Raw genomic sequence first — 27328 nt, 5'->3', positions numbered from 1 at the left:
GGGCGGTCGGCGGGAGATGACCGTGGGGGTAATGGTGGGGTTGGCCCAGTCGGTTCCAATGGCCTACAATGTCGACAATGAGGGTCACAAGTTGGGCTCGACTGCGAGCAGATGTGAACAAGGCGTATGCGATATCCGAAGACTTGTGGACAAAGCCCAGAAATGTGGAGGACCCTCGGCCGGGGTAGGCGACAGCCCAAGCACCGCTGCCTGGCATCTGCATTTGGAATGTGATCTTCTGGCTTGTGATAACACGGAGCGCGTTCGGAGTGGACGTTCCAGAGATGCCGAAAGGTGACCAATGGGCTAGAATGTTCTCAGCCAGGCGGTCGAGAGCTTGGAGGGCGGCCGCGATACCTTGTGGAGTTGACAATGAGGGCGGCAGCTATTGAGGAGGAGGAGTCGGCCGGCCTTTAGAGAGAAAGCGCAGATAGAAGTGGCGTCGGGGTGTCACGCCCAGCTTGGCGTCTGCAGGAACGTTCGGGTCGGCAAGCCATTGTTTGAGTTTGAAGACGAAGTTCACCTGGGCTTGGTCGGTAAGATTAGGAAACCCATCCGCGGGATCTGATGCTTGCGAGCGGGACATGGTGTTGGTCGTTGGCGGTCGAAGTGGAATTGGGCGATGTGTGTGTGTGCGCGTGGACGGAGATGAGCAAGAACGAAGGGGAGAAAGAACGAGGGTGACCAAAGACGAAGATTGAAATTTTATCTAATATTTACTCTGTAATATTCAGATCTGAAAGGCCATCTCCAGTTGCTGCGGGAAAGCTCTCCGTGGAGACGTTTGAGGCAAGTGCACGAAATTTCTGTTGCTCTTCCCCTTTGAGGATCTGACACCTGAAGTGAGATCGATTCGCTTTCAAGACAAAGATCAATTGCAATGTGGTTTCTCTTTCCTGCATGGAAGGCGGCGAACAAAGCAGACACGTCTAGACACAGATGCCTGGGTGATGTGCCCTGCTGCGAGAACATGGACTGAAAACAAAGACCCGCGCTTGGGATGGAAGACTCAAGAGCTCTCGTTGTGATTCTCTCTGTCGAAGAAGCTGCTGGAACACCAATCTTTTGAGCATTTCTGAATATAGCAATAATTACTAGGCGCTCTGAGATCTATTCATTGTAGCACGTTGAGAGCATCGGAGTGAAGTCATTGATTCCTGTGCTGATGAAGTTCTCCTGTCCTCAGTCAGCCCATCTTGGAAATACGTTCCCCATGCGGAAGTAAATCCTCAAGACTTACTTCCAGTTGACACATTCAATTACCCATGATACTGCGAGGAAGACAGAACCTCTTGTGTGGAAGCGCCGGGAGACACAGTGTGGGGCGTTCCAGCATCAAAAACATGTCAATACGCAGGAAGCTTCGTCCCGGCAGCTCACGCCGGTGCTGATGATAAGGTTTGAAATTTCTGAAGCATGGCGCACCCAATGTTCGGACCAACAGGTTCCCAAGTAGCGAGGATATATAACTGTAGCCCAGGCTTGAGTGAATGGTAGAGGTAGCTTTCTTGTGCCATTCAAAGTCGCCTCAACCGAAAATGCGGCCACCCGACTCAAGAAAGGGAAGTTCCAGAGATTATTTAGAAAGCCATGGACTTCTCAGCATCCCCCCTGAAATAATTCTCATGATTGCCGGGGAACCACCCGCAGTCGCCAGGATCTCTCTGTTTTTAACTTGCAAAGGATTCCTCGCATTATGCCCGCAAGGCAAGTTCCGTCAAATCGACGAGGAAGAAAGACTTGCACTCCTCCTGTTACTAGAAAGGGATGCTCCAGCCCGATTTCTATGCTTCGGGTGTAAGCGACTTGCCTCGCTGGAAAAGCCGCAGGGAAAACGACGTTTCAATTCAAATGGCCGTCTCAACGACCCCGTCTCAACGACCCCGTCTCAATTGCGGATCGGAACTCTTACCATGGATGGCCGTCGATAGGGTACGAGTGCGTCGAAGTAGATTTCTACAAACTAGAGATTCTGGCGACCAACCCGATCCAGACCGACCCGCTCCTTTGGGACCCTGGGATTTGCTGGGGTCATTATTACAGCCCAACGATCACATTTTCAGAAGTTCAACTAATCATGAACCGTCATTTTTACGGTGCTGCCCATGGAATATCGGCTAAAACTCTTGAGAGCTCTATCAACATCTCAAAGCATCTTAAGGCAGATGAAGTCTACGAGCCCATCGACCACTACATACGACAAAGCCATGACACTCCAAATCTATAACAACGAGCGTCCAGATCACTAACCAAGCATATCTCGGCATCTTGGAGGTTTACGCACCGAACCTATGCCAAGGTGATCGGCAACAATCTTTTTATCTGCCGTGTTCACAATGTTGTCGGCCCTCCGTGCCTAGCCAGTGCGTTCACAAGCGTCATCGATAGCGTCAATCTGCCAGTGTGTAAACATATACATGCTTCGTCGGGGATCAATACATGGTGGGTTTTTGGCCGTTCCAATCTCTGCATACCGGCATTACACAGCATAGGTATGGCCTCATACGACCAGCGATTTACCACACGCCATGACGACCAGATCGCTTCTTGCCCCAAGTGCTTCAAGGACTATGAAGTACACATCAAAAGAGGCAACGCAAACAAGGAATGGGAGGTGGACCTTCGCACATACCACAATCTAGGGAGCTGTCGCTCGCCAGATGATGCAGCATGGTCCGGATTGGTGTCATCTCCCTACTCGATGCATACTCCGAATTATTGCCGAGAGGGAAAGCCAGGAGATTTTCGTCAAAGTTGGCTTCAACACTACGAATGCGGCAACCGGGAATCTAGCGGGCTCAAAGCTGAGTGGGCTCATTCTTTCCATCTGATGACCAAGTCGTGGTTCTCCACGTCTACAGACTGGGATTACAAGGCTCATTATGAGGTTTACTCAAAGTCGCACGGTCCTAGCGGACCTGCTCAACTTTCGCACCGACAAGTTTGCATGGAGAAAGAAGCCTCGGCGACAATTGGGCCCCATTCCGAAAGTCAAGTCTGAGTTTACCGTCAATTGAGTTGACGGGTTGCAGCCAACAAGTCGAGATATTCCTCGTACCACATGTGGCTGAGAAGGAAAACCTGAGCGGGTACTGCTCTGCCTCCAGCTACTTTAGTGGCGGCTAAGTGTAAACCCGAAACAAGAAAGACGGCCTGGGCAAAGAGAGATTGTCATAATGCATGGACTAATTTGGGCCTTGAGGCGCGGGCATGTGCGGGCATGCGCTGGCCGGCGAAGAGGGGCCCCTTATGCGTGGCTGAGCTCTTGCATTGTTCTGCGACAGTGACATATCCGGAGGATGCGGTTGCGAAAGCAGCCCTAGGGCGCCGTCAGCTTACGGATAACCATAAGGCTCATTCACCGGGGAATACCTTGACTCGTTTGGTGACATCGGGAACTCGGATGATAACTTGAGACGATCGGATCCACATTAGCCTTGGGATAATTTAGGCACCACGCTTTCGTTGCCGCAATCACGAGTCACGCTTTTTGGCCTCCCACTTTCCTAGGAGAGTGGGAGGTGACAGGAGGCAAAAGTTTGTTCACTGCTGGTTTTATCGATTGTCTTGCGTCGAGTTCATTACTCACCTTCCCATGCTGAATTGATTTTGGGAGCCTTGAAGAGGTATGCTTCGAATTTCCAACCAGGCCTAGTAGATAGATTAGATCGCAACTTGATCCAACTGTACTGTGGACAGCGAACTTAATGCCACGACTTTTAAACGTATGCCACGCGAATCTGGGTTGCAGACCCGGGCGAGTGCAACCGCCCGGGCCGCAGCATAACTGCCACGAATCGTGCGATGCTCATATTTAGCAACAGCACAGGCCAACGGTTTGGGTCCGTCGGAAGTCTATCTTATTACTTCCTTCTCGAATTGATCATCTGGTGGACCACGGCACCGACTATCCGGCATGGCTCGGCCGCAGCCGTGATGCTCGCATTCGGGCATTTGATACAAGAATCAAAAGCTGATCCGTCTTCGAGCAGCTAGGAACTCCAACCCACACGACTTTTCATTCTTTTCTTGTTGTTCATAACAACGTTCAGTCATTCATTCGTCCCACCACTCTCTTTAAAAAAGTTACAATGTCTCGTCTCATTTCTGTCCTCCTCACCGGGCTCATGGCCTCCCCGATCTTGGCTAGCATCTCGTCCCCCAACTATCTCCCCTTCGCGCTCGAAAAGCGTGATTGCGGCTTCAGCTACTGCGACTGCCAACGAGTTCAGTGCTTTCTGGACTTCTGCTTCGACGACCATGTCGACCCCTGGGTCCTGGTCGACAGTGCCTGTACGTCATACCGCCTGAAATTTGCATACCATGCGGACTCTAACAGAGATTCGAACAGTGAACCCCTACTATGGAGTTGATTGCGGTCAGTTCGATCACTGGCAACGAAACGAGCCCGCAGAATACTGCAATAACGGTCTTCGCAAGGGCAACGGTCTCTTCTACATCAACCGCAAGTTCGGGTCTCTGGGCAAGAGCTTCACTGTCGACTACAAGAACGAAAACGCCAACGATCCCAGCCGTGGCTCCGTGGCAGCGCGTTGCTACCCTGTCCAGGACGTCCAGTGCAAGTGTCACTCACGATACAACGCTGAGAAGCACGACTGCTCAAACACCTGCGGCTAAGCCGGAAGAGACATTTCGTTTCGAAGCACGAAGACGGAGCGCGTGGCTCCTGCAAGACTTGACGATACCCATTGAAAGATTACTCTTTGAAATCACAGCTTTCGTGTTCGGGTCCGGCAGGTGGACGGAAATGTCGAAACAGCCGACCATATTCCGCAGAAATGTCAGAGCATATTACCCTCGTTTGCATTACCAGCTAGTAGCGAGGTCAAGGACTAGAGAAATATGCACAGTTTTTGGACAAATGGATTTAAATGACGCAAATGGTCTATATTCATTTTTGGACTTTGTGCCGCGCGGTTCCATGCAATCCCGGATGGCTTTGCAAACCAAGCACACGACCCTACAGCTACAAGGACCCCAACATGCGAGGCATCATTCCGTCATCTCCCTGATCTTTGCTTCGATTGCCGACAACGCGTCCAAATCACTGTTCTCCAATTTTAGTTTCATCGCAGCCTTCTTGTACTTGGTGTCCTCCAAGATGCATTCCACACCCCTCCTAACCTGTTCCGCTGTCGGTGTCTGTGTGCCCAGGCTGAGTCCAACACCTGCATACACAGCCCTCATAGTGACTTCAATCTTCTCCTCGTTCTCTCCAGCAAGTAAAACTGGAACTCCATTACTGACAGCATGAGTCAATGTTCCGTAACCAGCATTGGAAATGAAGACATCCGTGTACTCTAACATCGCGTCGTAGGGAAGGTAGTCAATGATCCGAGCGTTGGCTGGTATCTTGACTTCCGCCGGAAGCTGGGCGCCAACAGCTCCCAAGGTGGCTACAACCAAGACGTCGGGGCGGTCGGCAAAGGCATTGACAGCAGGGATAATGAGCTCTGACCAGAGTGGGTTAAGAGTTCCTTGGGATACAAAGATGACGTGGCGGTAGTTGTTCTCCTGTCTCTTCTCAACTTCAGACCACCATGAGGGAAAGTGGAAGCCCGGCTTCAGCGGCTTGCGAGGAAGAACACCGACAAATTGAAGGCACGGTGGCAAATCGGAAACAGGATACTCGAGGCTCGGCGAGCAGAGCTGAAGGACAGAGTCGTGAGCGGTGTAGAATGACCTCCATATCTTGCCATCGGGGATGTTTTTGCAGCCGCATTGCTTCAGAGTCTCGTGCCAAGCATCGTACAAGAGCTTCATGGGGCCTCTTTCCACGAGCTCGTACAGTGCCTTGTTCCTTTGGCGTCCCGACTCTGTAGAGTCGGGCCAGAGCCCTAGCGACAACGGTCCGGTGTCTTGACTTTCGGCCAAGATTGGCGAGACGCCAAATCCAATCGACTTGGGCAGTCTCTTGACTCCACCTGGAAGAGGCCGGCCATACTTGAAAGCCGTGAACCCCGAGTTGAAAACATCTTCGAGAACGATGATTTGTCGGTGGGGGTCGCGGGCCTGCAGCACTACCAGAGCTTCTTCAATGGTCTTGGCTCTCGTTGGTTGCATATCCATGAAAATGGCTTTGTATTGCGCCGCAAGTCTTCCAGGGCCCGGCGGGAACTGCGAAGCGTCGCGAAAGTTGAGGAAGACTGATTCGGTAATTGGGTTTTCGGCGAAGATATACTCAGCACCAGTTTCTTCGATCTTGGACTGGTACGCCGATGGAGAGGAGAATGCCACCTCGTACCCGACTTTGACCAAGTGAGATGCAATGGTGAATAGAGGGTTAATGTGACCATCGATGGGAAACGCAGCCATCAAAAGCAAAGGCTTCCTCGAGCCCTTGACGTGGTCGTATGTCTCAGTCACAGTCATTGCGTCAGATTTAATGAGTTGGATGAGCCTGGCGAGGATACAACTGCACCTTGTCGTGAAAAACTCGGGAGATGAGGCTCTGATGTCTCAGTATATAACATCTTCTGGGACCGGGCATCCCCCTCCCCGATGGTAAGCACTAACAGAGATGTTGCATTCATCTGGCGCAAGTCCAAGGATAAGATGCAGCCAGATGGGTATTGATAGGTGGATTATTGCGGGTCACTGCATGATGGTTGCCGTTGATGGCAAAACCACCGGCCGACCGGCTCAGGGTTCGGCATGGCCCCTCCGCCATCACAATCTTGCCTTAAAGTGTTCCTCGTGGCACTTTACCCCTCAATTTCAAAAACCCGTGACTTGGACGCTACACTAATCCGATGATGCCCATGGGCAAGCACTGAGTTGTGCAGAATTGCGAATGAATTCCTTTTGGAAAGATCTACGTCTCACGGCTGAAATGTTACTAAGGATCGAACATCAAATTACAGAACTAGTGGAAAACGATCACAGATGATACGTACATGGAATCCCACTAGAATACAATGGACATGTACTACGGTTATCTCAAGTAGCTTCCAGGGCGAAAGCTTTCACCAGCGTCAACTCTTGCCCCTTAAGAGGCTCTCAAGTTGACCGCGGGTATGGTTTTACATAGGCTTATTTGCAATATTTGGACACGTATTTCAAGCCTATACTATCCCATATCAAACTCATTTTCGTAATACTGAAACAGCATCGCGTTCACCCATGGGAACTTGTGTTTGTCTCATGATAGACACAGACGGCGATGACGGCGAGCACGACGACGATGATTACGATGATGATGACATTAAAGACAAGAACAATATCAATAGTATCAGTGTCACTGAATAAGAAGAAAACGAAGAAGATAAGTATGACAGCATAGGGACAATCAAACGCCTAGCCCTCCGGACACTTAGCCAGAAGCGACGGGGTCAAGAATCTGAGCAATCACCAGACGATCATTCACAGCTCTGCAGAGACAAGCCGATCAAAAGTCTTCATGGTGAATAAACCTGCTTAAGACGTTAAGGGAGGGACGATATGGGTGCGAGTCCGTGTTCGATGGTGGCAATGGTTTCTGTTGCCATCAGTCCAAAGCGATGGCAATGTCCGCTGAGTAACAAGAAATTGCTTAGTATCAAGGTGAGGCCGGCCCCCCTCTCGTCTGCTCGTGAAATTATGCTGACAGGCCTGCTCGACTTTTCGCACTTTTTCAAAACATAGGCAAGGAGAAGGCTAATTTGTGAAAAAGTGACCGACACAAGAGGTTGCTTTCTCCGCATTCATTGGTATATGAGGGACTCAGCTTGATTCAAGGGTTATGTTTCGGGGTCAGGTTGCGCGTGTCAATCAATGGGTCTTGAGAAGGGATACTGATTCACGCCTCCTGCTTTCTCATAACACGGCACAGAATTGAATTCTGAAGCTCAGCTGAGTTCGACTTTTGTGCGTCATCGCTTTCGACTATCTCTTGAAAACGAACGACATTTACGAGGCAAAGAGCCCGAGGCAGTTTTGCATTTGTCATGCCGACGGCTGTCACCCGAGCATGTTCATCTCACCATCATCAGCTTTCAATCACCATCGTTTCGTGTCTGAAACCTTGTTCTCTTGCACCGGTCCTTCAACCCCAATTTATGTGAAGAGTTTGCCATCTTTCCCGATGACATTGACAAAGGCACTGTGTCTGTGTCGTCTTGGCGTCAAGCTCCGGAATTTTGCTGATGACCGCAAGTTTCGATGTAAGTTGTCCTCTTCCTCCCCCACTTTAAAATGTGAAGAGAGGGCTGTGTAAAAGGTCACAGCTGCTGTCAGATCCAGGCTTAATTCAAAGCCGGCAAGGACCGCAGCTTTTGGATCTTGGGTCTTGGGTGGCTCATCAGTTGCGACGATGTCACTGATGCAGGACATGTGGTGTATAACTGAAGTCGCTGTATTCAGGGAGCTATCGAGATCAACTGCTATATCGGCTACAACACTTCGGTCAGCACCACCAACGGACCTACATATATTCAAGTTTGGGGTGGCGCGTATCGTTACCACTGCGACGTATATCGATAAGCTTTTCAGCGTCAGCCAGGACGTTGCCTTCATCAAAATCAATAGCCCCCTTGCGGCAAATCTCACGAACATGTCATGCCGATATAAGCCTTTCACTACCAACGGGCTTAACATCGGGGTGGTCGCTACCCTGGCGACAAGTATCTCCATCACCCGAACGGTGATGATGGCGAGAAAGGTGCTCAGATGGATGAGGACTGCATCCAGAACAGCGAATGGCACATTGCCGAGCAATATATCCTTACCTTCGCCAGCAGTTGAACCATCACTGGCCTTTCAAACGAAGACCTTTGCTGACGACGAACGCATAGGTCAATTTCGACCCGTTATTCTCCAAGCCGCCGACACTGGGTTTGAATCCGTTGGCATGTACTAACTCCTACGGGCAGCAGTGTCAATTGGACCGTCTTTCACAGTGATCAAGCCTGCAGCAACGATAATGGTTTCAATGGCAACAGCTGCCATAGCAATGAGACTGGCTACAAAGGCGACAATGGATACAATGGCTTTCGCCTGGAGAGCTTTTCGCCGGACGACGCGCCGATCAGGGACTATAGCAAGGGTTTTCAAAAGAGTCGCAACGAGGAGAGATTCCTTGGTGTTTTCAGGTTCTCAAGTTCGTTGCAGCGAGACTTGAATTGGTCAACTCAACAGTCTCGCCTTTGTCTTGGCGGTATTGAGGGAGCTGTCGGCTCTGTCGCCGGAGAAGCCCTCTCCACAGTGGCCAGCGCCCAGAGTGCTATGGCGAATGGCAACACCTCCAACGCCGTCAAAAGTGCTACCAGCTCTAGAGCTATCGAATGTGCTGTTCAGACTGAAGCATCTCTCCAAGCCATGGTAAAGACGGTCCGCCCGAGTTCTGAGGACCATCAAGTCCAAGTGCCGCCCGCTCAGGCCCAGACTTGACACCACTGTACCCCTTCCTGGTCCTCGCCTGACCGAGTAAGGACTTGACTTGGCTCATCAATAGGTGGTTCGCATAAATCAGGAGGGCGGTGGTCTTCAGAGGGTGGTGGTCTTCACAGGGTGGTATCGAAACACTGGCGGCGATACCGAGTACACACTCGATCCCCCCCTTCCCGGTAGCCAAGAGCACGCCACTCGAGTTGTCATCAGGCGTGTTGCTATTGCTAAGGCCGCTCTTGAGACTCTAATGACGCTCCCCAGGAAGATGCCGGACCGACTCCGCACTAAGGCCTCCTCTCACTGCGGTGGCGAAGAAGGCTTCTACGACGTGATCAAGTCCGGCGTTCAGAAGACTGGACCTGCTGTTCTGTACGTTGCAAAGAAGGCGGGGCACACCGTCATTCTTGTCATTGTCGTTGAGCTCTCCGAGAAATTCAAGGGTGCAGTCGGCGCGGAGAGCAGCGCAATTCCCTACAATTAAGGCGATAGCCACAACAAGATAGGCCGTTTCAACGCTGTTCCGCCTAAGCAAGCTATCGGCAAAACATCTGATCACGGCCATAAGGCAGTGGAGGTCAGCGAAAATTCTCCTCCTGACTTACCTTGATGGAAGACCACATTACTACCACCTTCTAAATTGGGCCCCAACGGAGTCCATGTGCTTTAGATAGTTGGCAGTCATTGTCACGTACTGATGAGACAAGGACGTCTCTCCCATCTTGCCTCAACATGGACTTTCCAGACAATGATCCCATCAACGCCCATGGGGATTCTTGTCATCGTTGGCGGTCCAATTCGACTGTGCGGTTTGGGAATGTCTAAAGCCATGCGAGGTTAGGACTTTTGCCCACTTCGATTGCCTTTTCACTTTTTTGGTGCTTGACGTTGGATATTCGTCGTTGGGGTCTGTCGTTCGTTTTTGGATGCTGGGCTAAGAAGTCGGCTCGGCTGGTCGGCGGTTCCGACCTACGGTGCCAACAGCAGGCTACTCAATCTATCCTATCCTTTAATACATCTATTCAACCCCTTAAATCAATGGCCAGGATCCTGTGACGCTGCTTTTTGTGGATGCGTGACTCGTTGACAGTCCAGGGCGGGGAAGATAAGCGATAGTGCGCTCTATCATTCGCACTTTAGATTTTCCATCACTGTGGCCGGTGATTACGATGTTTAATGCCGCCTTAAGAAACAAGGAAGGCACTGTGCCGATTTGTGGGGTTGGTTGGAGATGGAATAAGGTTTGACAAGGTTCATCAACATCTCGTCGGCGATGCCCGCACACCAGCTGGTGCCCGCACTCTTGCTCATCCCCAGAACAGAACAGTAGACATCACAAGGGGACATCACGAATACTTGGATCTCTCGAATGAGGCCCAATGACGATTTCATCATTATGGTGTTGACTGCCCGCAGGAAACACCCGTGCAGCGAACAGATGGCACTGGCCAAGCAACATCATCAGGCGCGACGGTTGTCTTGGCTCTCGAGTCAAACATGCACATCTTAAGACGAACCGATAGAGTGGAACTGCCCCAGGATATAGAGTAACCAGGCGCCGACTCCGACGGTTCCGGACACGAGTGCGCCCTACGCAAATGCAACGCTGTGAATGGGGGACAGACAGCCTCAGTCAACGGACCAAGCGGCCTTAATTCAGGTTTAAGATCACTACATGGATCGTCAAAAGCCTATTGCCGGCAACTGAATCACTGCACCCCACTTCAAGCGGGCGACCGACTCATCTGCGATTCCGATTGGGGTGTTTAGACTTTATGTTTGCTGAGCTAAAAACGTTCCGCCCGCTGACAACGTGAAGGGCCCCCCGAGCTGGTAGGCTTTCTGCAGGTGAGTGCAACGGTAACTGTGTTAGTCGGTATGAAGGGAGGGGCGGAAGGTATTCGGGCTCGTTACCACGCTGGGGCGGGAAGAATGCCTGATGGCTCGTGTAAGACAGACTAGCTCTAGTACGGACATCGGACGGCCCGTTGCTGTGAGACTTGAGACAAAGGTTGTCCGACATGAAATGAGGGGTTCGCGGTCGTTGACGACGACAACAGCTGCATTCCTGCCTTGATTCTCTCACTATGGCGAAGAAACATCAAACATCGGCTGGGAAAGCAAGGTGGGAGATCTTGTGCTGTTTCGACCGTTCTTTCACTCCCATGACCACTCCCAAGCCTGACTGTAGATTGGGAACCACGCAGTAGCTTCGGTCATCCCGTACATCCCCATATCGTTCCTCTCCCATCTCATCTCCTTTGTACCTGCGTCTAGTTCCACTGCATCCACCAGCGAATCTTGCGGCTGCTTCTCGTCTGCGAACTGCACCCCGGAGGTGTAAGGCGGTCGTCCACACCCCCATTTCGTTTGACTACAAAACAAATCGTATCCCAAGCTCTTTCTCCCGCCTGTTCGTCTTCTGCCCGTCATCCACAATGCGTCCGTTCGTTTCGCTGGTTTCTTTCCTTTCTTGCCTGGCCCAAGTTTCTGCTTGGGCACCGCGCGCCAGCGGACATGGTGCTCCAGGGCACTATGGAGGTATGCAAACGCATGACGACAGCTTCACACCCGACCATATCTTGAGGGTAACTCAACAGAACGTCTCAATTGGTTGCCAAACACGGGAGTCGGTCGTCGTCAATGGCACTCTTTACGGCCCAACACTTAGGCTCCCGCCCGGACAAAGGAGTTGGATTAGAGTATACAACGACATGGAACACCACAACACTACCATGCATTGGCACGGACTCAGCATGCGCATGGCGCCCTTTTCAGATGGCACTCCATCTGCGAGTCAATGGCCCATCCCGCCGGGTCGCTTCTTCGACTATGAGGTTTACCCTCTGAAGTCAGAGTCCGGTACCTACTTCTATCACTCGCATGTTGGCTTCCAGGCCATGACCGCCGCTGGGCCTTTGATCATCGAGGATGGTGCGGAACCTCCTTACGCATATGACGATGAGCGAATCATCATGCTTTCCGACTACTACAACAAGACCGACACTCAGATCGAAAAGGGATTGACTACGTCGCCTTTCGTATGGTCCGGTGAGACCAATGCGGTCCTCATTAATGGCGTTGGGGTCTCAGTTGACGAAACCGCTGGCCAGAACGGCTGTAAGCTGCCTATTATCAACGTTGAGCCTGGAAAGACATACCGTCTGCGGTTCATCGGTGCCACAGCCATTTCCATGGTGCAGCTGGGCATTGTGGGCCACGATAACTTTACCATTATTTCTGCTGACGGCGCGTACACCAAGCCACACTCCGAGAACATCATGCAACTGTCTTCGGGTCAGCGCTTTGATGTCATCTTCAGGGCGAAGACTGAGGAGGAGCTCAACGGAACTGGCGACTTCCTCATCCAGATGGAGACAAAGGACAGACCTAAAGTTTACCAAGGCTACGGTGTCTTGAGATACTACAAGGCTACGACTCAGATTAACAAGGCGCCCACGACTCCTCCTTTGACGTTCTCCACGAAGCCCTATGAATGGGCTGAGTACGCATTGGAGCCTCTGGTGCCCAACAACTTTCCAAAGGCAAGTGAGGTGACGCGCACCATCAACATCGACAGCCGACAATTGTCTACGCAATCAATTATCTGGCAGATCAACGGACTGGAGTGGAATGAAACCTCGTCACCGTTCCCTGGTGACAAGCCGTATCTGGTCAATATCTATGAGCAAGGGGAAGCCGCGATGCCAAACTACACAGCTGCGATGAACAACAACGGTTGGGACCCAACAACATTGACTTGGCCTGCGAAGCTTGGCGAGGTAAGCAATGCTTACTGGTTGGCGTCTGTGACATACGCTTACCAATTTGCAGGTTCTTGAGATTGTTTGGCACAACACTGGTTCCCTCGTCAACAATGGCGGTGGCGTCGACTTCCACCCATTCCACGCCCATGGTGGACATTTCTGGGACATTGGAAGTGGCAACGGAACATACAACCAAACAGAAAATGAGGAGAAGCTGAAAAACTACAACCCGGTCAAGCGAGACACAACGAACCTTTACCGATACGGCGAAAAGACGACATCTGGCGCTAACGCTGGCTGGAGAGCGTGGCGTCTGCGCGTAGAAGATGCCGGTGTCTGGATGGTATGTTTCATTCTGCTCGGCTCATCGTGAGACATGGAACTAACGAACATTCTAGATTCACTGCCACATCCTGCAACACATGGTGATGGGCATGCAAACTGTCTGGGTCATGGGAGATTACAAAGACATTGCCGTCTTGCCCCTCTTGGATACGGCTGGGTATCTGCAGTTTGGCGGCAACTCGACGGGCAACTCAACAGACGCGCCGACAGTAATGCATTTCTTTGAGGCGGATGACTAAGCGTAATCATGAATTCATAGACATATTTTGATATCCATAGAACTCACTACCATCATGGGGTTTGGAGAGCACACAGAGTACGACATCACAATCAATCGTGGACCCGCTACAGGGATCCAATTTCTTCAATTGTTGAATCATGTTCAATCCGTTGTGCACGTTTCTTGGGGTGGAACTGTCACTGGTGTCCTTAACCCAAAAGACTGACTCGCGAGCGCAAACCACGAAAATCTCAATGTTGAACATAAAACGGTGTGAGCCGTGATGCTTGGCATTGGCCAAGCGACGGGAACTTTGTTTTATTTGTTTCCCTTTACTTCTGATCGACATCTGTTCGTGATGGGAATGTCTCATTTGGTGGTGCACTGTGCCTCTAGCGCGGCAGGCATCTTGCTGTTCTTCGCTGTCTCCGTGAGTAGGCAACTTCCCTGATAAGGGCACTAACTGAATATGTGTAGGCGATCCTTTATGGTGTCGGTCGCGCCGCTTACAACATCTACTTCCATCCGCTTCGGCATTATCCCGGTCCCCGACTGTGGGCAATAAGCCGCCTTCCCTGGAACCTCGTCAATCTCAAAGGAAGCTTAGCCTTCAGAATTCGAGAACTGCACGAGCAGTACGGCCCAGTGGTCAGAATTGCGCCAGATGAGCTATCATACACCAGCTCCACCGCCTGGAAGAAGATCTACGGTCAACGAACCCCTGAGTTCTCAAAGTGCTTTGACGGCCGTGGAATCGCTGGTCCGAGTGTGACCAACTCAGCTGTTCGCAATGGCGGCATTGTCACCGCTGATCAAGAGCCACATGCCAGACTCCGGAAAGCTGTCTTACCAGCGTTTAGCGAGCGTGCATTGAGAGAACAAGAGGAAATTCTGCAACTCTACGCCAACAAACTTGTAGATCGGCTACGATCCTCCAGTAAGACCGGCGCCCCACAGGATTTGGTCAAGTGGTTCAGTCTGGCTGCCTTTGATATCATCAGCGATTTGGCCTTCGGCCAGGCCGCTGGCTGTCTAGACGATGCATCCCAGCCATGGCTCCAGGTTATCGGGACCAGAGCTCAGGGCATTGTTCGGTATCAATTTGCGATTCATTACGGCTTGGAAGGGTGGCTGGAGTGGCTCGCCCCGAAGGCTCAGAAATTGGCTCTCAAGAAGCATGGCGAACTCACAGCTGGGAAGGTCAAGCGAAGGCTTCAGGCCACCGAGAACAAGAAGGATTTCATGAGCTACATTCTGGAAAATCCTCAAGCGGACCTGAGCAATGCCGACCTCGTCAGAATGGCATCGGCCTTTATTGTGGCTGGCAGCGGTACTGCTGCCACCGCGTTGTCCGGCATCACGTACTTCTTGTGTCGGAGTCCTGAGAAATACTCAAGATTGACACAGGAGATCCGCAACGCCTTTACGAGAGACGAGGACATCACGATGACTTCGACCGGTGAGCTGCGATACCTCAAGGCAGTCATTGAGGAAGGGTTGAGAATATATCCTCCAAGCCCCAGCGCTTTACCCCGTTTCGTGCCTGGTGCCGGCGAAGATATTGACGGCAAATGGGTTCCCGGAGGGGTATGTGCATAGCCCACAAGTACTTGTATGAAGACCGCTAACAAGATCGGCTTGGCAGACCGCAGTTGGAGTCCATCAACTTTCAGCTGCTCACTCGGGATTCAACTGGTCACATCCCAAAGAGTTCATTCCTGAGCGATGGATGGATGAAGATTTCAGCAGGGACGACAAGTATGCCAGTCAGCCATTCTCATTTGGCCCGAGAAACTGCATCGGGAAGAGGTGAGAGAGTCGCAATGGGCCCCAAATTGGAGACTTACTGACAACACCTCTAGCATGGCATATGCAGAATTGCGCATCGTTTTGGCCAAGATTCTATGGAATTTTGATCTTGAGCTTGTCGACATGGCTGAAGATTGGGTGAGCAAGCAAAGGATCTACCTCATCTGGCAGAAGGTGTCGTTGATGGTTAGATGTCGCCAGAGGGTGTAACTAAGAATTATGTAATTGTAACAAAACATACCCATCCATGATTTCCTAATACTCAGTGATACTTACATTACATAGCCACATCCTGAGCATGATATACCTAAATTCCTTGATGCCTGTATGTCCTTGATCTGGAACGCGCAGCTCGATGAAGCGTTGCTAGCCGGGCGGATGGATGCGAACAATGACGGGAGGAGACAGCGGGGAACGACAACGGCGCCATATACCAACGACGGGGCGACGACGACAATAAAGATGAGAGCGATGGTGAGAAATATGATGAGAATGACAAGAACAGTAGATGAGAGGGTCGATAGAAGTAATGACTAGACTAAAATAAAATTTTATGCGGCTATCTGCTGAAGGTATCACGCTACAAGTATCCCCTCGAATAGTAGAACTCGTTACAGATACCAAGGAATGTCGTTTTAATGTAGTCCTAGTCTATTGTCTAAGGTTCGTCACAGGTACCTTAGCAGCGTCGTACTCTGACTATGTATTTTGATGGCAGAAAGCTTAATGCTGGGTGACCCTGGGGATTTTGCTCATAAACGTCAAATGCGAACCTGGAGAACACGTGCATCCTATATAAAACCTTCTTACCCTTGAACCTTTTTTCCACTGCTCTCTCCGCCTTCATTAATTGACACTACGCAGTGTTTGTTCCTCCTCACCCCATCCCGTTTGCAAGTCCCGCCATCCGCCCATTTGTGGCCCATGCTTTCACGATGCGACGTAGTTCAAGAGTAGAACTACCCCAGCATGCCTCTCTCCGAAGAAATCCGATCAGGATATTCGATGGACGGCAATCCCACCGGAGCTCCAACTAATGATCTTGGAAGAGCTCGGCAGCTTGGCCCATGGAAAGCATTCCCTAGCCGGATCGGCAAGTGTATCTCGGCAATGGCAGACATTTTTCGAACCGCAAATATGGCAGACCCTGAACTTCCAATCGTCAACTCTTGACCGTACTCTGATGAAACAATATATAACAGACATTCGAAAACCACTGGTCAAGAAGATCTCCTTCCACTTATGGCTCAGAGAATACTCTTGTGACGATTGCGACCAACCAGAAGACGCACGCACAGCCACCTCGAACGATGCGAGTTTCATCAGACAGTTGACCGCACTTTTCTCTGCACTTTCAAGTTGGAAGACGGGGGGCTTAACACTCGAGCTCAGCGCCAGCTCCCCTAGCGACTCATAGCATCAGCGTCACGGTACATGTGAAGCTCACAATCGGCCAACATATTCTCCTCGAGGTGCCAGGGAGCGATTGATCGGAAATCTCCTGCATGTGGGAAGTACCAATAAATCATGTATTCCTAGAGTACCTGTGATTCAAGAATTTTCCATCCGGCAAACTTTTTATCGCAGCCTATCGGCAATTTCTATGCGAGACATACTACAAAGCCTGCCTGAAGTCAAGCGTATCAACTACGAACCATGGCTTGCAGTTACACGGCTAGATCAGGCTGAGAGGAACAGGGCGAACGCAATGCTGTTTTCAACTATCAATAACTACTCGACAATTCAAGAGGTGTCTTTATGGGAGGCACAATCCCAACGGCTTCACAAACAGCGATTCTATGCCAAGAAACCAGATGATATTTTGATTTCGGCCGCAGTCAGTGCCAGCTTTTATCTCAGAAAGCACGCAATATCCCATGCAATCGATGCGAATGACTTTTTTAGACACTGCAATGTGCTGGTCGAGACTTCTGCCAGTTCACTACAAACCCAGCCAACTGTGTCCTGGCCCAAACTCACCGACTTGGTACTAACTTGCCAGATTGACCAATGTTTGAGTCCACACGGCATACCAACCTTACTTCAAGCAGCAAGTCAAGCAGCTATACGCATGCCCCGTCTCAGGACTATGGAAGTCTGGGCAGCTGGTGTGCACAAGGGCTTCATACTCAGGTATGCTGCTCTAGGCGAGAAAGCTGAACTCACGATATTTGCGACTTTGCATGCAGAAATACCCACCTGGGTCACATCAACGTGGGAAGCGGTATCAAAACAACACGGAAATCGAATTTTCGAACGCAAAGTCTTGTTTTATCGATCCGGCGAGTTTGAATAAGCGCCATGATATTTGCAGACACCTTAGATTACGTCACCTGCTTCAGCAATGGAACTGATCGGAGTGTTTGACAGGCACCAGTGAGGAGCACATATATTGAGCCGGCGATGGCGGGTAACAGGCAGTGTACATAGAATCAACAATGTCTCGAAAGCATAGCTAATAGTAACAAGAATGTCAGGAATCAAAGCAAAGTCCTATTTATTCACATCACTGTCTCGCACCACAGAACGTACGTTCTGTCATTTTCTCTCCCCACTATGATCAGCTACGGAACCTCTCAGCCCCCTATCCCTCTTTCTCTCTCGCGTCCACAGGAAGAGTCCAATCCTACCTCGGACTCAGTTGGACGTCGCGTTCACTGCGTCTGCCCTGTTCGCACTTCTCGTCAGTCCCTATGTAGTCAAATAGTGTCAATATGGAAGACAATTAGTACCTGCTGTAGCGAAAGTCGGTATAGCTAGCCACACGGCTCAAGCCGAGGTTTGTCGTGCACTCTTCGCCCGCTGAAAGAGAGTATGCCACCCAAGAACCACCAATACCCTTGAGTTGGGTGATGGCATTGACCGAAGCGTGGTTCTTGATGCGCAAAGCGCCGGCTAGATTGCAGCCAGGGAAAGAAAAGAAGCTCTGAATCGAGCTTCCGAAGGGACCACAGGTCTCGAGAGTACCCGAGATCTCACAGCTGCCAGACTCAACGGTGAACCAGTTGGTACGCGACTCAATGGGATCGATGACTCGGCAGGTCAGTGCGTCCTGGGCAATAGCTATGCCAGCTAAGACAGCGAGAGTGAGAATATCGGCTATCATATTGAAAGGTGAACAAAGATTGAGCCAGGAGTACCGAAAAGTGATTCAATTATGTCTTGGGAGAGTTTGTAACAATGAGGTTGATGGGGAAGGAATGACCAAATTGGTAGGGATCGAGACAGCTTTATATAAGTTTCTACAATAATTCATAATTCACAAATACAGAACATAAACTCCTACATGCCGGCAGATTGATGCTCCGGGGGTATTCCAAAAATCTAACTTTCGTCTTACAGTTACAAAGTATGATTTACCATATCTAACTTGAATTATAAATCGTTCCACCAACAACTTGACAACACACACGAGGAGTCAGTCCCGCGATTCAGCCCACGGGCAGACATGCAGATGCCGGCGGGATGTCAAACTAGGATGTAATCTTACTACTGGGTCGTATCTCGGCCGAAGAGGTGCTCGAAGTACATGACATCTTGTATGTATCATCCTTCCACTATACTTGTCGGGACATAGATAGCGTCTGCCACAGGCTTGAGCGTTGTTTCCATTGGTTGGTAATCCTGTGTGAGTGCCCTTGTCATCGAGTCACTGTGAATTGAACCAGACTCGCTGCCCAAGCTCGAATCCTCGTGAGTATGGTTCAATTTCAAACTGTATATCTGGAGAAAATCCTCCAGCGCTTGTCGAGACGCTACCTCAACTCCTGTGGCCACCTTCGTAGACCGCCCGAGCCCGCAAAGCCTCCTTGCATCAACGCGAGAATCTTCGGTGTCATACGTACTTCCACATTGTGAATACATGTACGCATGAAGAACTTCTGGGAGCTGCAGAGCCATGGAATCACCCCGGTCAATGCCAATGACTTCAGGCGCGCGCGAGCCGGCGGGATGCCACGGGTAAAAGGACCATCCATTTTCGATTTGCAAAGAATACACGATAAGTCTGCTGCCGCTGAATACGTCACCCTTTTCTACAGCTGGATCAGTGTCTTGGCTCTAAAGGTGGGGGCGCTGGAATAATCAACCATCATCCCATTGGATACGGCGTTTGAATAGACTCCAAGAGAAGTTCGGTACGGCCCGTTCTGACACCACTGACCCCGTTGTGCCCTTGACACCAGCTCATCAAAGTATTGCCACAAATCAGATCTGCAGAATTCTAGGCTCAGACTTTTGGCAATGAAAATGCAATATGATAGATCACATCGATAGTTGACTGCAGGAGTGAAGTCACATTAGAGGAACACATGAGGCCAAACAAGTCACCACTGCCGTATCGATGTTCAACAGCAACATTAACGTCTTTGCTATGATTTACTATTATATAAAGCCAGGAATACTTCCAGAAATATGAGGCTTACTCCGTTGTCATCATCACCACCACCACCATCATTATTATTACACTCCCGCAACATCATTCACATCTTAAAAAGCTCTTCGACTCTGTTCCAGCCATGAGACTCGCCATCCTGTCCCTAAGCGCCTTCATCGTGGCGTCTGCAGCTCAAACTACCACTTGCGCCGTCGTTGACCCTTCCGTCGATCACTCCAAATGGTATACTCCCAGGTCTGGGTCGTGTACGACCACAGATGGCGTAACGTCCTGTTCTGAATCTACCATCGCCGCCTATTTCTCCACTCCTGGTTGTAACAATGCCGGTACCGTGCGCATCAAAAGCACTAGTGAAACGCGAACTATCGTACTACTCAAAGGTACTGGTGGTGCCGTCGTAGGATACTAAGTCGACGCTAGGAAAGAGTGTACGGCTAGCGTTGGTATCAAGCACATTTCAAGCTTCAGCACCTATCGGATATAAGTTCAGAAAGCTCAGAGGAACTTGTAAGTTTCTATGCACAATGCCGTTGGTCTGGAGGCTAACCATCAATAACAGGTCTACCCGTCTCAAACCACCAAATGAAACTGAATACATTCGTGGGAAAAGGCTATTATTTGGCGGTTTGGCGGGCCGCAATTTCAGAATCAGAGTGCATTTCGCGGGCAGAAGGGGTAGGGGCGAACAGATGGCGTAGGTATCCACAAAGATCACAATACTCAAGCAGAACCTCAGACAAGACAATGAACAGACTGGGACAACTGTTTCGCCAATACATTTGTGATTCTCTCTCGCAGCCTGGTCGGCACTCTACTCCTCCTTGTTGACTTATGGTTGCGAACATAGACGCTTATTTCGGGATGGTGTCTCGGTTAGAGTTTAAATTATAGTTGCGGAGCCAGCCCGCCGTTTGGGAAGCATCCTGAACGAAAGACAGATCTATTGGATTCAATCTCCATATTGAACATTGTCCATGTTCTCATTTCTCATTTCTTGTTAATTCAAATAGCGTGCTAGCATAGTTTGTTGCAATACTTCGCAAATTGCAATCAGATTAAGGACCTACTCTTCTTAAATGAGGAGATGTCCTTGGCTCCTGCAGATGCGTATGCCCGTGCTCGGTCAAGCCCAATGACCACTAGGAAGTCCATGCGTTACATAACATATGGCTGATAAACCGTCCCATTCCTTACCGCTGTGCGGTACAGCTTTTTGTTGGATCGATGCAGGTAGAGCTTCAGGCCCATAGCGCTCACGCAGGCGATCAAGCCCATGACCATCATCATGATGAACGCCAAACGATACCGAGGCTCGTCAGAGTCGACAAAGAAGTAGGGAGCGATCAGATTTCCGATTTGGCCCAAAACGTTGACGAGGGCGACGGAAATGGCACGTTTCTCAGGGGTTCTGCCCATCGTATTGGAAGTCCAGGTGCTGATCAAGGGGTTGGCGAAGTACATGCCGCCAACATAGATGAAAGAGGCACCATAACGGGCGTTGCGGTTCTCGGTGGCGAGGCAAATAATGTAGCCGATGCATCCAAACGCAATTGGTCCCGCAAAGTGGTATCCACGCTCCTTAGTCTTGTCGGAGTGCCAGGCATTGACCAGGGATCCAGCAGCGGCAAAGATGTATGGCGGCGCCGTGAGCACGAGGGTGATCGTGTTGTTGTAACCGAATCCGCGAACGATGGATGGGAAGAAGTTGGAGAACCCGTAGGCAGCCGAGATGCCGATGTTCATGCCGACGAGAAGCCACATCTTGTAGTCGAAGACGCTCATCTTCAGTCCGTGCCATACACCAGTCTTCGCCTCCGCAGTAGAAACTCGATCAGCAAGAATGCGAGCAGCGGCGACTTTGCGCATGTCTTCAGTCATTGACCAACGAGCACTACCAGTTGTGGAGTCTGGATAGTCGGGCAGAATGAATAGTGCGATCATAGCAAGTCCTGCACCAGTGGACGCGAGGACGATGAAAAGCCACTGCCATCCAGCCAAACCGTACGACCCTTCAAGCGTGCCGAAGACAGCGGCAGCAATGAGCCCTGCGGTGCAGAATGCGAGTGTCTGGCCAGTGTATAGAAGGGCACATCTGAGCGCCATCTCCTTCCTTGTGTACCAGCAAGACATGACATAGATTGCCTGAAAACGATAACATTAGTCATAGAAACTGTGAAGATTGACTTCATACGTACACCAGGAAACAAAGGTGCCTCGACCACTCCTAAGAAGAATCTCACGGCAATAAGCCCTTGGTAGTTCTTCACACCACAAGTGGCAGCGGAGACGCTAGACCAGACCAGCGCCATGCAGCAGAGGTACAGGCTAGGTCGCACCTTTCCGATTATCATATTTGAAGGAATTTGGCCGAGAACATAGCTACCAAGGCATTAACACTCAAGGAGGTTCTGCAAGGGTACAAGAAAACTCACCCAACACTTAGAATCGAGACCGCAGTGCCGTATTGGTACCCTTTCAGGTCCAGGTCCTCGTCAAGGCTACTAAGTCTAGCCTGTCTATGATGCGATGTGCGTCAGCTTGAAGCCAAACGATGCGTTGTTGTGTTGGAGGCCTCATGACTTACGCAATGGAGGCACGATCCAAGTAGTTGAATAGATACAAGACCCAGAGGCATGGCATCAGAGTCATGTCAAGGCGTTTGACGACCTGCTTCTCTAGCTCTCTCCAGTTTGGGATGCCCAACGCGTCGATCTGCTCCTCTGGAGAAGGCAGAACCTCCCCCTTTCCGTCCCCATCATTTGCCTCGACAATTGACGGTTCCTTGTTGACCTCATCTGGGCGGTTGGTCTCGACGGCACCTGGGGGAACGGTGCCTCCAGTATGTTGGGAGGGCTTTTCTTCGGCAACCATATCTTGCAAAGGAACTGAGATTGACAGGAATTGAGAATGAGATAAATCAGAAAATAAACTCAGATCAAAAAATCAGAACGCAAGAAGCTTCTTATAAAGAAAGGGAAGGAAAAGTAGACGGTGAAGGACAATTCAACAACGGCATCAGTTGAGGCCGGATCTCGCTTCGCATTGCCCCGTCTCCCCATATCTCTCCGCTTCAACCCTCCTCATTTTCCCCAGACCCCGCCTCCAGATTCGAGATGCTCCACGCCAGTATTCTCAGCAGATGGGGTCTTTTCCAACGTGGATGTCGACTTGCCAACCAAGACAATATGAAAGTGATCGTCTACCACGCCCGCCTCCACAAGTCCCACTGATTTCTTTTCCGATATCTTCCCATCATCCGAGGTTAATCAGTCGTTGATTCTCTTGCAAGCATTTAGCAACAGCGGGTTCATCTAAGTACAGTCTCCATCGCGAAGCCGCCCTAGGGTCTGGGCGGGCTCGGCGTGCATCTCGCAGAGCCGCTGAGATTTAACCATACATGTCTTCTCAAAGACCAAGATGGCAAAACATCCGACGCCTCGACCGACCTGAAAGTCGGGAACAGGGCTGATCTCAACATTTGGCGGCAAACTCGTCGAATGAAGACCAAGAATGGTTGGAGGGGAGGAGCGCGGCGGGCGGGCCAAGATGGCGGGCCAAGATCCCCAAGACTCCAAGACTTCTTGGTGCTCGGGAGTTGACCGAAGCGCCTCAACACAAGATGGAATCTGGCTCGATGTTTAACTTGGCACGGAAGCTATGATCGCGCCCAGCAGAGCCGCCTTGGAAATGTTCAAGGTTTGAATCCTCTTCTCCGCACAGGGAGGCCAAGTAGATGCTCCGAATTATGGGACAGCATATCTCGGAAACCATTTGAAGCACCGACCGCTTCGTTGTCTCTGATGATTCCCTCGCCATGGGATACGGTTTTTTTTTCAGATTCTACATCTCTGCTTGCTCAACGTGGATTCTTCCAATCTCAGTTCCGTTACATATCTTTCATGATCTACGTGTCGCGTTCAATGATTTACAAACAACGCACCGAAGGCTGCATGTAGCATTATTGAATTGCTTCACAATTCGTCATTCCCCCACTTCGGTTCAGCAGGCGGATGAGCCAAGTCGACGGAAATCGGGACAGGTTTCGTCTTCCTCAGCACTCTGCCATCTTTCCCAACAGCCTCTGCAATGATCGCGGTGCCATCAGCCACAGCTACTGCAAGAAACTTGGCATGGGTCTCGAAGCCCTCGCTCTCAACTTCTCCCAAGAGATCTTCCTTAGATCCTGCTGCAAACCGGGCATAGAACCTCCACGAGGTGGTCTCTGTGTCCCCGTTCCATGAGACGTAGACATCCAAATCGTCATCACGAGCACCCTTGAAAGCCACAATGGCAGGTTCCTCAGCAGGCGTTCCGGTCCAATTGAATCTGAAGCCACGATAGCTCTGCGTAAAGATACCCTCCGGAGCAGAATCGAGGTACGCGTGAAACAAGACCTTGCCCTCATGGCTGTACTCTGTCACCGCACCAGACTGGCCCCAGTTGATAAAGATATTGTCGTTTGGCAGGATCTGCAAGCTACCCTGCGTGTGCGCCGACAAGCCATCTGGTGCGTCGTATGTCTGGATCGCTTTCGCGGTGCCGTCAGTGTGGTTCAACTGATAAATACGACCCCGCGAGAACGCGTTCGTTTTCTGGGGTGCCGAATGTGCTCCATTGTCAAACAGAGAGATGATCTCGATCTTTCCATCTGCGGAACGGCTGCGGAATCGTGCGTGGTGCTGATAACCAAACACGTCTTCGCTGGCCAGCGCGAATGAAGAGCCTCCGTGGAAGCCTCCGAGCTGCCAGATGATCTCGCCGCTGGTTCCGTTGATCTTGAAGACCGCCGCGACGTTCCTCGCTGAAACGAGATACTTCCCTTCGTTGTCTTTGTCAACGCTGTTAATGTGGAAATAGTTCCAGGCATCCGTCTCGCTTTTGCCGTTGCCGGGCAGACCGACGCCAAAATCGAGCGGGAAAGCGCTATCTGAGAAGAGTAAGTCATCGGCAACCAACCGACCCCCGGTGTTCAATCACTCACACTTGGGATCAACGTGGTCAAAACTCTCCCATTCGAAGACGACGTCTCCGGTGTCAAAGTCAATCTCTATAAGAATGATTAGCAGCAGACTGACATAAAACGGAGAAACGCTTACCTTGAAATCCTCCTGAGAGAATCCAATTCTGCTCCGCAGTCCCTCCCCATGGCTTCAACGACACCGTTCGCGGGATCGGCGTCTCCACTAAGGCCGTCTTCCCGTTAACGAGCCGGAACTCGTGCGCCGAGACGAGCCGGTGCGATCCGACCTTGACCACCTTGGCGACTTCATAGTCGGGCCCGAGGAGCGTGTGGTAGCCAAACATCCTACCGTGCTTCCCATCCAGCGATCCTTGGAATGCACGCAGATACGGCTTCCCGTTCCAAGTATCGGGGCGGAAGTTCGCGACCCATCCGGAATGATGTCCTATGCCAGACCAGACCAATTCTCCATCGTCTCGAAAGATGTAAGCTCCCGGTTGGACAGGGCCTATGTGGCCTTCTTGGAAACCCTCGTAGGGTGCCACAAAGATGAAGCCCTCCTCCACGGCATTGCGGTCGGCCGAAACCGTAATGTTGAGTCTCGGGGCGGCAAGTTCGGGGCGGGACCGAAAGCGCCAGTCAGCGGCTGCAAGAGATGCCAAGCTAAGGCATGCGACCCCTGGCGTGAGCTTCATCCTGCAATTGTTCCCAAGTCTGGGGCTTTACGACGATTCAATGGAAGACGAGGGTTTGATGTTTTGTGAAGCTGGACGAAGTCCTCGAAGCTTTCGCCGCGGCTTTTAAACAGGAAACTCTTTGGCTAAGCCCAAAACGCAAACACCAGTTGATATGGCGCAAGAGCTTGATCAGTTGAGCGATGCCGCACTCTAAATTCAACATCGCCGGCTGAGTCGGTTCAGGCCGGTCATCGCCCACTCGGAAGCCGTGCCGCTGCTCTCGTCATTCAATGACGTGCTCTCAACCTGGCAGATGAAGAACCGCGACAAACAGCCACAAGCGCGAAGATTGGTTCGATGAGGCTTTTACATGCTGGGGTACCATGTCCCTGTCCGGTGCACCTCTCCGAGTTCCTGCGACATCCGCCCCATCTCAAGACGCTCGCCGGAGACGCTCGCCGGAGCGTATCCGCGATTGTGGGGCCGAACTTTCTTGTCTCCAGCTACCTTAGGACGACAAGAGCAGCTAGAACGACTAGACCAGTCCAGACAGCGGGGAGGACAGAATCGTTTAGTACAGGCCATAGGCACAATGAAGATAATCAACATCATAGGGTGTTTGGACTCCTTCTGGACACCACGACTGTACGACACAGGCAGGCTCGAGTTGTTTCTGATGTGATACAAAATCGGCTTTTGCTTACTCGTCACAATATCCGATTGCACAAGCACGATCACGATCATCATAATCAAACGGGCAAGCATTCAATCTCAACCGGGTATATTGTTCACCAACCCCTCGACCCTTCGCTTCCTCCTTACGTGACATACACTCTAAAGCTGGCAAGCCTCGCCGGTGTTCTGCGTAGTACCAAGCTTATCGTCGCAGTTAATATCAAATCGGCTCTGCGCCAGAGCGTTCGACTTGGCGATACAGCAAATCTAATCCCAAGTCAGTATCTCTCCCTCTACACTCTTCACGTCAGATAACAACTTACTCCCCTGCCGAAATCCTTTCCACCGGCGCCGGTGCAAATGCTTCCATCCGTCATCACGTTGTTGCTGATGTCTCTGCACAGGAACGTCGAGGCCTGCGCGGAAGCGAGAGCGACGAAAACGCTCGTGGCAACAATCGTAAACTTCATTTTGCTGGTTTGGGTATATGATTCAAACAAGGCTTTGGAGCAAAGCAAACAAAAACTGGGCGATCAACGCTGTAGTGTAGAAGACTGAATAGAGAGGCTGGATGAACTTGAGATGAACCAACTATCCACCCCGAACGTTCCAGTTCATCCGTTTTATACATCGTCAACAAAGCCGAGTCAAGTCATTACAAGAGACACCGACAGCTGAGGCCCCCCTCCGCCTCGTCTATTCCGGCAGAACGATCCGCACTCCGGTGCGACTCTGCGCTTCACACGCGCGCGCCGAGTCATTGCCCCTCGGCCGCGCCACCCCGCCGGTACACGTCTCAGACGTCTGAACTGGGTCCCTGAAACATTGACAACGGCGTCGGCGAGAGCTCTTTCCCTGTCGCTGCGCGCATCTTCATATGAGGCCAGCAATCAGAGGGCGGCCTCGCGTGAATCGTTAATGGGGCCCCGGTCTGGATGCATCAGCTTGTTCCAGAACGTTGGCTTCCCTCAAAATAAAGTTCACGATAACCTTCCGAAATAAGCTGCAAACTGGGCAAACTAGCCGGAGAAATCCACGCGAGTTGCCTGACGTTGCGTAGTCACGGAACTCTCCACACAGTGATCACCCGAGCTT

General features: G+C 51.0%; 7 protein-coding genes across 7 annotated transcripts; 3 read left to right on the top strand and 4 right to left on the bottom strand.

Annotated features, from left to right (window-relative positions):
* Nucleotides 1-4091: 4091 nt before the first annotated feature.
* CGCA056_v003904 (uncharacterized protein) lies at nt 4092-4638 on the top strand (the record flags this gene model as incomplete). The annotated part of the gene is made up of 2 exons (XM_037319160.1): nt 4092-4293; nt 4352-4638. The coding sequence occupies 2 exons, from the start codon at nt 4092-4094 to the stop codon at nt 4636-4638; spliced, it is 489 nt and encodes a 162-aa protein (XP_037184316.1).
* A 375-nt stretch (nt 4639-5013) lies between these two features.
* ugtA1-2 (UDP-glucosyltransferase A1) lies at nt 5014-6393 on the bottom strand (the record flags this gene model as incomplete). Its single annotated transcript, XM_037319159.1, has 1 exon — nt 5014-6393. The coding sequence occupies one exon, from the start codon at nt 6391-6393 to the stop codon at nt 5014-5016; it is 1380 nt and encodes a 459-aa protein (XP_037184309.1).
* Nucleotides 6394-8311: 1918 nt separating this feature from the next.
* CGCA056_v003902 (uncharacterized protein) lies at nt 8312-9868 on the top strand (the record flags this gene model as incomplete). Its single annotated transcript, XM_037319158.1, has 4 exons — nt 8312-8621; nt 8793-8832; nt 8871-9318; nt 9452-9868. 4 exons carry the CDS (start codon nt 8312-8314, stop codon nt 9866-9868), a joined length of 1215 nt encoding a protein of 404 aa, XP_037184310.1.
* A 2251-nt stretch (nt 9869-12119) lies between these two features.
* alt3-1 (Cytochrome P450 monooxygenase alt3) lies at nt 12120-15794 on the top strand (the record flags this gene model as incomplete). Its single annotated transcript, XM_037319157.1, has 7 exons — nt 12120-13166; nt 13219-13494; nt 13550-13705; nt 14194-15303; nt 15362-15525; nt 15579-15711; nt 15792-15794. 7 exons carry the CDS (start codon nt 12120-12122, stop codon nt 15792-15794), a joined length of 2889 nt encoding a protein of 962 aa, XP_037184311.1.
* Nucleotides 15795-21076: 5282 nt separating this feature from the next.
* On the bottom strand, nt 21077-22792 carry prlL-19 (MFS transporter prlL; the record flags this gene model as incomplete). Its single annotated transcript, XM_037319156.1, has 4 exons — nt 21077-22063; nt 22117-22300; nt 22354-22437; nt 22506-22792. The coding sequence occupies 4 exons, from the start codon at nt 22790-22792 to the stop codon at nt 21077-21079; spliced, it is 1542 nt and encodes a 513-aa protein (XP_037184312.1).
* A 1100-nt stretch (nt 22793-23892) lies between these two features.
* On the bottom strand, nt 23893-25576 carry CGCA056_v003899 (uncharacterized protein; the record flags this gene model as incomplete). The annotated part of the gene is made up of 3 exons (XM_037319155.1): nt 23893-24848; nt 24903-24968; nt 25018-25576. The coding sequence occupies 3 exons, from the start codon at nt 25574-25576 to the stop codon at nt 23893-23895; spliced, it is 1581 nt and encodes a 526-aa protein (XP_037184018.1).
* An 816-nt stretch (nt 25577-26392) lies between these two features.
* On the bottom strand, nt 26393-26703 carry CGCA056_v003898 (uncharacterized protein; the record flags this gene model as incomplete). The annotated part of the gene is made up of 2 exons (XM_037319154.1): nt 26393-26500; nt 26557-26703. The coding sequence occupies 2 exons, from the start codon at nt 26701-26703 to the stop codon at nt 26393-26395; spliced, it is 255 nt and encodes an 84-aa protein (XP_037184019.1).
* Between the last annotated feature and the right edge of the window lie 625 nt (nt 26704-27328).

This window comes from Colletotrichum aenigma, assembly GCF_013390185.1.
Source record: "Colletotrichum aenigma strain Cg56 chromosome Unknown KSG_Cg56_contig02, whole genome shotgun sequence".
NCBI classification, from domain to species: domain Eukaryota; kingdom Fungi; phylum Ascomycota; class Sordariomycetes; order Glomerellales; family Glomerellaceae; genus Colletotrichum; species Colletotrichum aenigma.
The sequence above is the reverse complement of the archived record's forward strand: the minus strand, read 5'-3'. Positions and strand labels throughout refer to the sequence as shown.